We start from the raw sequence: 12,035 nt of genomic DNA, 5'->3' as shown, positions 1-12,035 counted from the left end.
CTACAGAAAAAGGAGGACCGAGCATGCCCCCATTGTCATCGACAGGGCTGTAGTGGCGCAGGTTGAGAGCTTCAAGGTCCCTGGCATCCACATCATCAACAAACTAACATGGTCCAAATACACCAAGACAGTCGTGAAGAGGGAACAACAAAACCTATTCCCCCTCAGGAGACTGAAAAGATTTGGCATGGGTCCTCAGATACTCAAAAGGTTCTACAGCTGCACCATCGAGAGCATCCTGACGGGTTGCATCACTGCCTGGTATGGCAACTGCTCGGCCTCCAACCGCAAGGCACTACTACGGCCCAGTACATCACTGGGGCCAAACTTCTAGCCATCCAGGACCTCTATACCAGGTGGTGCAAGAGGAGGGCCCTAAAAATTGTCAAAGACTCCAGCCACCCTAGTCATAGACTGTTCTCTCTGCTACAAGTGGTACCGGAGTGCCAAGTCTAGGTCCAAGAGGCTTCTAAAGAGCTTCTACCCCGCAAGCCATAAGATCCCTGAACATCTAATCAAATGGCTACCCAGACTATCTGCATTGCCTCCCCCCATCTTTTATGCTGCTGCTACTCTCTGTTATTATCGATGCATAATCACTTTAATAACTCTACCTACATGTACATATTACCTCAATTACCTCGACTAACCGGTGCCTCCGCACATAGACTCTGTACCGGTACCCCCTGTATATAGCATCGCTATATCATTTGTTACTTTCATTTATTTATTTTTTGTGGTATTTTTAAAACTGCATTGTTGGTTAAGGGCAAGTAAGCATTTCACTGTATGGTTGTATTCGGATCATGTGACAAATTGAATTTGATTTGATTTATTCACACCCCTGAGTCGATACTTTGTAGAAGCACCTTTGCCACAGCTGTGAGTCTTTCTGGGTAAGTCTCTTAGAGCCTTCCGCAGGTGGATTGTGCAACATTTTCCCATTATTCGTCAAATTGGTTCATTGCTCGACATTGGATCATTGCTAGACAACCATTTTCAGGTCTTGCTATAGATTTGCAGGTAGATTTTAAGTCAAAACTGTAACTCGGCCACTCAGGAACATTCATTTGGTAATTCATTTGGTAAGCAACTCCAGTGTATATTTGGCCTTGTGTTTTAGGTTAGTGTCCTGCTGAAAGGTGAATTCATCTCCCAGTGGAAAGCAGACTGAACCAGTTTTTCCTCTGTCAATTAGATTAGTATTGTGGAGTAACTACAATGTTGTTGATCCATCTTCAGTTTTCTCATATCACATATTAAACTCTGCAACTGTTTTAAAGTCACAATTGGCCTCATGGTGAAATCCCTGAACGGTGTCCTTCCTCTCCGGCAACTGAGTTAGGAAGAACCGTTGTATCTTTGTAGTGACTGGGTGTATTGATACACCATCCAAAGTGGAATGAAGAACTTCACCATGCTTTTTTTTTTTTTTTTACCCATCTACCAATAGGTGCCCTTCTTTGCGATGCATTGAAATCCTCCCTGGTCTTTGTCATTGAATCTGTGTTTGAAAATCACTGCTCAACTGAGGGACCTTACAGATAATTGTATATGTGGGGTAAAGAGATGAGGTAGTCATTCAAAAATAATGTTAAAACACTTGCAACTTATTATGTGACTCGTTAAGCACATTCTTACTCCTGAACTTATTTAGGCTTGCCATAACAAAGGGTTTGAATACTTATTGAATCAAGACATTTCAGCTTTACATTTTTTATGAATAATAATAATAATAAAAAATGAAAAACATAATTCCACTTTGACATTATGGGGTATGTGTGTATGCAAATGACAAAAAAACATCTAAATGTAATCCATTTTAAATTCAGGCTGTAACACAACATAATGTGGGAAAGTCCAAAGATGTGCCATGATTGGGTCGAGTCCATAGATTTAGAACAAAAAGACTGGGTTGCGTCTCTGGCAACCGAAACCGATAGAACGAACGACCAGCCAGCTTGGGTAGCAACCCTAGATTTGTGTCTGGACTGTATCTCGTGGAATGATGAAATAGTATGAATAAATGAATCAAAATACATTTTTTTATGAAAATATGTCAATCATTATTTGAATACGATGGTAACCCTTACAAAAGTGATATTGCCCTAGAAGCCGGTGTTTGGAGGATATATTGGCACGGTTTGCCGGCCCTCGACTACCCATGCCAATAAAGTTGTATTGAATACCATCCAAACACCGGCTTCTCAGGCATAATCAAGGTGTACAAAATCTACACCCTGACACAGCATCATATAAGCAGTTTTATATCTGTGACAGAGATACAAATTATTCATTACCGGTGACCATTTCTCACTGGAAATAGTGGTATCTACTCCAACTCCACTTAGTTGCCTTGGTGACGTGTGTCGGGAAGCAGGCAGCACAAAACCACCCTGCACCCGGCGTTGAATACCATACAAAAACCACATGACCCAAAAATAAGTACCTTACAGCCATGTGCCTTACCTGCCAATAAGGAGGAACTCTCCTCCAGCCACACCCAGACGTCTCATGGCCATGAGGAGGCCGCGCACGGTCATGCCCTCGCAAAAACACACCACCACGCGGGCCTTGGGCAGACGTTCACGGAGTTTCTTAAGCAGGCGGTCAAAGTGTTTCTCCCCGGCGTTGCTGTAGATCTTGTCAGAGTGGGCGATGCACAGACCCTCCTGGGAGGCCAGCTCCTTGAAGGCCTCCATGCCGCTCTCCCCGTAGTTTCCTAGGGTGGAGGGGTGAACAGATGGGTTAATCACCACTTGACACACAAAATGACTGACGAGGAGTCACCATTTTGGAGCAGGAAAAGGAAAAACATCCTCATCATTGATCTACAATGGAGGCTTTGTCGTTATAGAAAACGAGACCTACATAAAAAGTCACCATCGAGGACTGGGGAACAATCGTAGCACAGAATCATCATGAGAAAGTATATAGTCTATGAGCATTCCTTTTCATGTCAACCAAGCCTCTCAATCTATTTCACTGAGTTGTAGCTAACTGTCTATGCTTTTCATTTCAACCAAGCCTCTCAATCTATTTCACTGAGTTGTAGCTAACTGTCTATTTCAGTGTGCACCGATTTCAGTCTTTCTCTATACATTTCATCAAGGCACTGCAGGCTGACAGTGACTGGATTCAGCCACACTAAAGCGGAAAACTCACCAGAAACAGACGGGCGGAGCAAGCGGAGCGAGGTGGGTGGAAAGGATGGGACAGGCAGAGAGAGCAGTGACTGTATGTTAGCAGGATAGTCCATATCTCCAATCACCTTTGCTGATAGCGATGTTGTGTTTCCATAAGTGGATGATTTGGTCTTATTTAGCATGTATGGTAATGCTTCAACCCTTAGCTAGCTCTTCCAATTAAAATAAGCTTGAAAAAAAGTTAATGACATTTTATTTTTTATTTTGTGTGACTAGTACCATCAATAGAAAGCCAAAATAGAGAGACAAGTTCTAATTGAGCAAGGCGTCAATGAGGACAACCTGCCCGCCCGGCTTCGGTTGGGTCATTATAATTCAAAATAATGCATTCTAAAATAAATCACACACACACACGCCTCACACACTCGCCGTTCAGGAGTTTAGGCTAAAACTACTGTCGTAGTCTCATGACTGTGACACGTCAGGCTGTGAGTGACTGTGACTGTGCTGCAGTCCATATCCATCCTCTGATATAACCAGATAAAAAGGGAGTCAAGTGGGTACTGATCGCAATCAGGGATGCTGAATGGGGTAGAGAGGGCTGCTATGTTTGCCTATGATGACATCCCAATCAAGCTCTGCAAAGCTGTCTTATTTGACATGTGTAACCTTTATTTAACTAGGCAAGTCAGTTAAAAACAAATTCTTATTGACAATGACGGCCTACACCGACGTACATACATAGGCTGCATCTGAAATTGCATCATATTCCCTATGTAGTGCACTGCTTTTGACCAGAGCCAAAAGTACTGCACTATAGAGGATATGGTGCCACTTTGGACACAGCCCTAGTTGTGCACCGAGGAGGCTGTTTTATTGTGTATGTTCAAAGTGCTGGCTTCAATCAAAGATGTTGTCTGCAATGTTAATGCAGTGCTTTCATGACCTTGACACACACCTGTCTCATTCTGAAAAATTGAGGCATCTTCCTGAGCACATTGTGCTCTTTTGACAGTATGATTGTGCTTGAAAAGGGAAAAGAGGTCTGAATTGGCAACACACTAATGCATTACCTGAGGGATGCTATTAGACTGGGCCACAATTGTTAGTTTTCCAACATAGCCTTTGATGATATTTTGAATGGCCTCGTTTTATTTTCCTGATGGCAAATGGGAATCATGATATCCAATTATCTTTCGATTGAGGTTGGAGGGTGGGATGGATGGATGAAAGCAGGCGGAGGTATATTGACACCCGTTCACTGAAACGATTTATGTTAATCTAGCCAGGTAATTTATGCAATCGCAGATCCTTAGCTGTTGCTATGGGCAACATGCTGCATGTTTACTTGTCTTAGGTGGTGGAGAGAGATGGCTGCATGGGGAGGTGCTGTCTGTCGTTGTGACTGCTGTTTAAAGCTATCTGAACAGGTGAATTCATTTTATGGTTGATCAATTCTAAACCCCTTAAATTCAAAGGATTTCTATTTAAAGATTTCTGTCTAGCAAGAGACATTTTAGTCACATTTTTCATATCAATTAACACATTTACTACATTTTTTTAACTCACAGCCCCCACAGTTTTCACAACAACAACCATTCCACAAAGTGCACAAAATACGATTTACCTTACCATACACTCAATATTATACCTAGCAGGCATGGTGAAGGTCAGATCCCTAGCACCCCCTAGCTGTACCTCATGGCACTTCACCTCCCCTCTATCCTGGCTCTGCCTGCATGCCCTTCAACCTGACCGTGACCCCTGAATTTTTGTGATTCCCCTACTGGTTTCTAGGGTCTGCCGTTACAAGGTGATCCAGAGTTCAACCCTCCCTTTAGGGCCTGTCTATCACATATCCCTCTAACAACTCCCATAATTCATCAGTGGCCACTACAGAGCAGAGATGCACTCTGCCTTTCAATCATTACCTGATCACTCCATTGGTTACATTTCACTGAGGTTTAGGCTGAGGAGTCTCGGCTAATGGCTAATGGCAGAGATTTACATGTAACCACAATTTAGCCATCTTCACATTTAATTTCATCTTCTCCCAATTACAGTTGTGGTAAAACTGGTGAAAGAGTTTCATGTGATTCAAGCTTAAGCGTTGTGGAGTGCTACTGGTATATGAACCATTTCAGCACCATGGACAGCGCACTGACAAACTCCACCGATAACGCATTCAGACAGGTGCTGCTGAAAAGCTCATGTGGGCTGCTATTGCGATGTGCTGATATTTCCAGTGTTGAGCGGCATTGCCAAAGGTGCTTAGAAATCCCTCACAACCATGGGTTAAATATTATGGAAACACACTCAACACAGTAATTCCTCTACATCTGAACAGAAATAACACACTTGGGAGTTTATTTCTATCGATATCCATAACAGGGGGAGACGTTTGGAGGTATTGATTACACCCATAGAATTAGAATTACTAGAGCAGACATTTATTTCAAGTGTTATGTAAATGGGTGGACCAGACAGATTCTATTTATATGATTCCTCGCATAAAGATACATTACCTGTAACCCCAGCCTGATAGTACGCCACACAACACAAGAACAGCAAATGCAGGGGGGAAACAGTCCATTAGTGCCCCTGTTAAATATGGACAGGCTGGTTGATGAATTAAGACATGCTTAGAAATGCAAATAATGAAGATGATGGAGCCCGCCTGTTATTTTCTAATGGAATAGAATTAGCATCAAATTAAACATCCTGGGAGACAGAGAGAAAGAGAGAGGAGAGAGAGAGAGCAGTGCTGACTGATTATCTTTTCTACCTAGCGTCCAATCTAATTGTCTCTAAAATAAAAAGATCCAAATAAATACCAAAATGCATTTTCAGTCAGAGAACATTGACAACAATACGACTGAATTGTGGCTTGAGAGATTGGATGTGTTGCTGGACTGTGGATGTGATAAAAGGCAGAAGAACAGATTGTTGTGACGTACATCCAATATAGGTCAGAACCCCATATTTTACCTGGGGTGTGTGTATGGATAGTTATATTGCACAGGATGTATAGGTTTGTCTGGAGAGAGGGAATTCCAGTTTAACAGTTTCCCTTCAATGCAATGCACACAGAAGCACATACAGGGAGGACACAACGTTAGGAGCAAGTGCTTAACTGTTTACAAACCACGCTCACAATCCACCACCATATAAATAGCTAGGCCTATTTGTCATAATCCCAGATTTTTCAAACCCAAACAGAGACAAGACAAAATCTATTTGACAGCATGTGCAAAACCTCTCCAAATCTGTGCTAGTCCAACTATGCCTACTTGGTCTAATCATATCCTAGAAGTTGAACCCTGTTTTGAGTGAGTTGAGCGACTCACCCTCTGTGTGCACCGCAGACACATAGGTCCAGTTGTAGCGCTTGACTATGTCCAGCATGGCCCTGGCCTGGAGCGTGTCAGAGGGCACGACCCGCAGGAAGTACTTAAAGAGCGTCTTGTCACTCAGGTCGATACTGGTTGCGGAATAAGCAATCTGGGGGATGTTGAAGAGCTGCAGCAGGTTCTGCACCTGGATAGCCACGGAGCTTGAGCCCGGCCCGATCACCCCAGCAATGGGCTTCTTGGAGGGCGGGGGTTGGTTAGATGGCGTCCCGTCGATGCACCACTTGGAGCCGTCCTTGTCGTCCCGGATGGAGATGAGGGAATCCCGGATGAACTCGATGCTCTGCTCCAGGGCCACAGAGGAGTGCCAGCAGGAGTCCCGGATCTCACAGCCCAGGCTGATGTTGGGGAGCAGGAACGGGTCGGCGTTGATCCGGTCCAGGGTGTGGAACATGGCCTCCACCCGCTGGATGCCATACTGCTCACGGACATCCCCGCACTTTCGGTCGGCCACTTTTTCGGCGGACGGCTGGTGGTGGACGGAGAAGAGGGCCCCGATTATCACGTCTCCATCCATCCGGGCCACAGAGCGGGGAGTGGCCCGCGGGACCGCCGATCGCTCAAAGATGCTGCTTTTGTGGGACAGCACGAGTACATCAAAGAATAGTGTCGGGAGACACAGGAGCATGAGGAAAGCCATCTTTACGCTGGCCATATCCCGCATCACGTGAGCGGCGCCAGCTACGCGGGCATACTATCTGCTCCTGGCAGTTGAGCAGGAACGTTGGCTGTCTCTCAGTATATCCACGTTTAACCCAGTGACCATGATTTGGGAACACAGCGTCCTGAGCATATCCAAACACACCTGAAGAGAGATCAAAACACACTGTCATAAAATATCAAGCAAGAATGTGAAGGCAGCAACAGATATGCAACGTTGCAGTTATCATATAGTCTCTACATTACATGGGTTTGAAAATAATGGTGGCCCTCACAATGAACAGGAGGATATTCTTGGATTGATGAGGTTCATAGCCTATTAGCCAACACACCATTCCTTCTAGAAATAAGGCTTACCCCTTTGCAAACTATATATACTATAATTAATATAAGGCTTACCCCTTTGCAAACTATATATACTATCATTAATCCCACAAGGGGCAATTATGTTATCGCTCCCACCGTCCATTGAGAAACCCGAGCTGCCGAGAAACCCATTTCAGCACCCTGGAGAGCTCACTAACTCAGCGGATTACTGAGGAAACGCCTTCGTACAGGTAGGTGCAACTGATAAAACTATGTAGGGTACTGGAGCTATGTGCAGATATTTCCACGGTCGTGAAAGGATCTCATTGAGTTCCTAAACAATCAATGGCAAAAGTATATTCCTTTCATTAGAGACGACTGAACAAATCCTTGATACCCAGTCTGATGACATGGAGCTTTGAACAACGTTGCACTGAGTCTCGTGGAATTATAATTGAGCATAAATCGAATTGCCAAGACATTGTATCTTGTCATGCTCTGTAAAGATCTAATGCGCAGCATGCAATATTTTCCACCCTCAACTATTCGAATTCATCGCCCACACCCCTCAGTGGCCTGAATCAAAAACATTCAATAAAATGCCATTATCGAAAAAGGATGATTACAAGGTAATCGGTGTCACGAGCATATCAAAACCGACACATGCTCTAGCGTTCACATCTCTTCTCTCAAATTAATTCGGGGAAGAACTTCTGACGTACCTGAATCTGCGAGACATATCGCGTGCCATGCTCCGTCTTCTGTGCCGCGTGGTCCTTGGCTGTGATAGTTGAGTTTGTATCGCTCGAGCGAACGTTTTTTTTCTCTCCTCCAGCGAGATCACGAGAACCCCCACCCCTCCTCGTCTTCTTCTCATTTCTCTCTCTGCCAGTTTGTTACCACATTTCAAAATCCGGGTCATAAAAGCCGCAGTCTTAATAGCGCAACATTGTAGGCGTTTAAAACCCCACTACAGGTAACTTATTGTTAGTCGTGTCATTATTCATGCCAGGGTTAATCAGCCTGAACCTGAGAGGTGCCGCATTGGAGAGTTAAGCAGTGCGCAAGCCGCTTAGACAGCTGATATAGATGGTGTTTGTCTACAGAATTGTGACCCGGTCCATTACCCCATGCCTCAACTGGACCGTCTCACAGCAACAACACTCAGTGTGAGAATACATTGATTTATTTTGTCAATGGTTGACCAGATAATGGAGGAATCATCAATCAAATGGTACTTTTCTTATTAAGGAATGAGAGTCCAACATTGTACTAGTCCTGGTCTACCCTAGCTAATCTGTCTATAGGCTATATATCTTCTGATCCAATATCTGACCTCTAAATTCGTATGGGTGCCAGATATACCGACTGACCTGTCTGACTTAAATCCAAATAGTGATATTTCAACGAAGCACCTCAATGGTAGAAAAAACCTATAGTTGAAGTTGAAGACCTTACTTGTAAGCCTAACGTAGAAGATGTACATTGAGTTAATTGCCGAAGGTCAACAGTGTTAGTCTTCCAAATCGTGGAGAGGTGCTTTGTTTAGAATTGGGTCATTTCTGTGCTATATTCTCTGTGCCATATTCTCTCCACCAAGAAATGGGTTTGGGCGACATATATCAAACAGCGTTAGGAAAAACGGAAAAGGAGTCCACAAGGCTAGAGAGGGCTGCGTTGCGTGGGCACGCCGGGAGCCAGCAGCAGCAGGCGTTTAATAAGTAAACAACCGGCGAGCGCACTAGGACATATCTTCCTGACACGCGCCCTGTGGAGTGTGAACATGGAGAGCAAGCGTAATTATGTGTGTGTCTGAGAGAGTGATAGATAGATAAAATCGAGATGAACAAATCTCTCTCACACTCACACATACACCATTACACACACACACCGTCACTTATTAGAAACGGATGTCATGCGGTGTTATCCTATATGTGGCCTACCTCTTTGATAGGCTGCTGAGAAGAGTCAACGGGATTTAAGAGATTGGAGGTTATAGAAGGTACCCGAGCGCTATGAGAAGCGTGACCATAGACCAGACAGATCCATCAGAAAACGCACAGAAATAACGTTATAAGTCACTGTCACGCAGTCAGTGGTGGAAAAAGTGCACAATATCTCATAATTGAGTAAAAGTAAAGCTACCTTAATAGAAAATGACTCAGGTAGAAGTGAAAGTCACCCAGTAAAATACTACTTGAGTAAAAGTCTAAAAGTATTTGATTTTAAATATACTGAAGTATCAAAAGTAAATGTAGTTGCTAAAATATATTTAAGTATTAAAAGTAAAAGTAAATGTATAATTTAAAAGTCATTATATTAAGCAAACCAGACGGCACAATTATTTGTATTTATTTTTTTACATTTACGGATAGCCGGGGTAACGCTCCAGCACTCAGACGTAATTTAAAAACAAAACATTTGTGTTTAGTTAGTCTGCCAGATGACAGGTAGTAGGGATGACGTGGGATGTTCTCTTGATAAGTGTGGGAATTGAACCATTTTCTGTCCTGCTAAGCATTCATAATGTAACGAGTACTTTTGGGTGTCAGGGAAAATGCATGGAGTAAAAAGTACATGATTTTATTAAGGAATGTAGCGAAGTTAAAGTAGTCAAAAATAGAAATAGTAAAGTAAAGTACAGATACCCCCAAAAAACGACTTCAGTAGTACTTTAAAGTATTTTTCGTAAGTACTTTACATCACTGCACACAGTGACTGTCCCCCTCAACCATATCCCGTTAGCCTAACAGTCAAGACAGCATGAGTCACTTTAGATTAACCACAGAGCAATGTGGGCCTAGCACAACACCCCTCAATCAGAAATCAATTTACATTTTGTTTGATGGGAAAATACAGTGCCCCTTTACCTATTCCACATGTTTTTGTGTTACAGCCTGAATTCAAAATGGATTAAATCGGTGTGGAAGAACTTGACTGGCCTGCATAGAGCCCTGACCACAATCCCATCATTCACCTTTGGGATTAATTGGAACGCTGACCACAAGCCAGGCCTAATCACCCAACATCAGTGCCTGACATCACTAATGCTCTTGTGGCTGAAGCAAGTTCCCTGCTGCAATGTTCCAACATGTAGTGGAAAGACTTCCCAGAAGAGTTGAGGCTGTTATAGCAGCAAAGGGGGAACCAACTCCATTTTAATGCCCATGATTTTGGAATGAGATGCTCGACGAGCAGGTGTATTCACACCCCTTGGTCAATACATGTTAGAATCACCTTTGGCAGCGATTACAGCTGTGAGTCTATCTGGGTAAGTCTCTAAGAGCTTTGCACACCTGGATTGTACAATATTTTCCCATTATTCTTTAAAAAAAATATTCAAGCTCTGTCAAGTTGGTTGTTGATCATTGCTAGACAACCATTTTCAGGTCTTGCAATAGATTTTCAAGCAGATTTAAATCAAAACTGTAACTCGGCCACTCTGGAACATTAATTGTCTTCTTGGTAAACAATTCCAGTGTAAATTTGGCCTTGTGTTTAAGGTTATTGTCCTGCTGAAAGGTGAATTCATCTCCCAGTGTCTGGTGGAAAGCAGACTGAACCAGATTTTCCTCTAGGAATTTGCCTCTGCTTAGCTCCGTTTCTGTTGATTTTTTATCCTGAAAAACTCCCCGATTACAAGCATACCGATAACATAATGCAGCCACAACTATGCTTGAAAATATGGAGAGTGGTACTCAGTAATGTGTTGTATTTAATTTGCCCCAAACAGGACAAAAAGTGAATTGCTTTGCTACATTTTATTTTGTTATACTTTAGTGCCGTGTTGCAAACAGGATGCATGTTTTGGAATATTTGTATTATGTACCTTCTTCCTTCTTTTCATTCTGTCAATTAGGTTAGTATTGTGGATTAACTACAATGTTGCTGATCCATCCTCAGTTTTTTCCTATCACAGCCATTCAACTGAAATCCCCAAGCGGTTTCCTTCCTCTCTGACAACAAAGTTAAGAAGGATGCCTGTATCTTTGTAGTGACTGGGTTTATTGAAACACCATCCAAAGTGTAATTAATAACTTCATCATTCTCAAAAGGAATATTCAATATCTGCCTTTTTTTTTTACCCATCTACCAATAGGTGCCCTTCTTTGCAAAGCATTGGAAAACCTCCCTGGTCTTTCTCGTTGAATCTGTGTTTGAAATTCACTGCTCGACTGAGGGACCTTACATATACTTGTATGTGTAGGGTACAGAGATGAGGTTGTCATTCAAAAATCATGTTAAGCACTATTATTGCACACAGAGTGAGTCCATGCAACTTATTATGTGACTCGTTAAGCACATTTTTACTCCTGAACTGATATAGGCTTGCCATAACAAAGGGGTTGAATACTTATTGACTCAAGACATTTCCACTTCTTATTTTAAATTAATTTGTAAAAAAAAATCTAAAAACATAATTCCACTTTGACATTATGGGCTATTGTGTGTAGGCCAGTGACAAACAAATCTCAATTTCATCCATTTTAAATTCAGGCTGTAACACAACAAA

The 12,035-nt window shown here is 42.8% G+C and overlaps 1 protein-coding gene across 2 annotated transcripts in view; it reads right to left on the bottom strand.

The window, feature by feature from the left end:
- LOC110530914 (glutamate metabotropic receptor 1a) overlaps window positions 1–8,663 on the bottom strand; it is a 56,669-nt gene extending 48,006 nt beyond the window's left edge. Inside the window, exons 1-3 of one of the 2 annotated variants that reach the window (XM_036985452.2) lie at window positions 8,245–8,663; window positions 6,494–7,361; window positions 2,470–2,722 (exon numbers count right to left, since the gene is read on the bottom strand). In XM_036985452.2, the coding sequence (XP_036841347.1) occupies window positions 2,470–2,722; window positions 6,494–7,220 (980 nt within the window). In that variant the 5' untranslated portion in view covers window positions 7,221–7,361; window positions 8,245–8,663. The remainder of the gene's footprint in view (window positions 1–2,469; window positions 2,723–6,493; window positions 7,362–8,244) is intronic. The other variant, XM_036985451.2, reaches the window with a different exon arrangement.
- Window positions 8,664–12,035: the final 3,372 nt, after the last annotated feature.

This window comes from Oncorhynchus mykiss, chromosome 8 (assembly GCF_057628025.1).
Source record: "Oncorhynchus mykiss isolate SJ-2025 chromosome 8, ASM5762802v1, whole genome shotgun sequence".
In the NCBI taxonomy this organism is placed as follows: Eukaryota; Metazoa; Chordata; class Actinopteri; order Salmoniformes; family Salmonidae; genus Oncorhynchus; species Oncorhynchus mykiss.
This window is presented reverse-complemented; position numbering and strand designations above follow the sequence as displayed.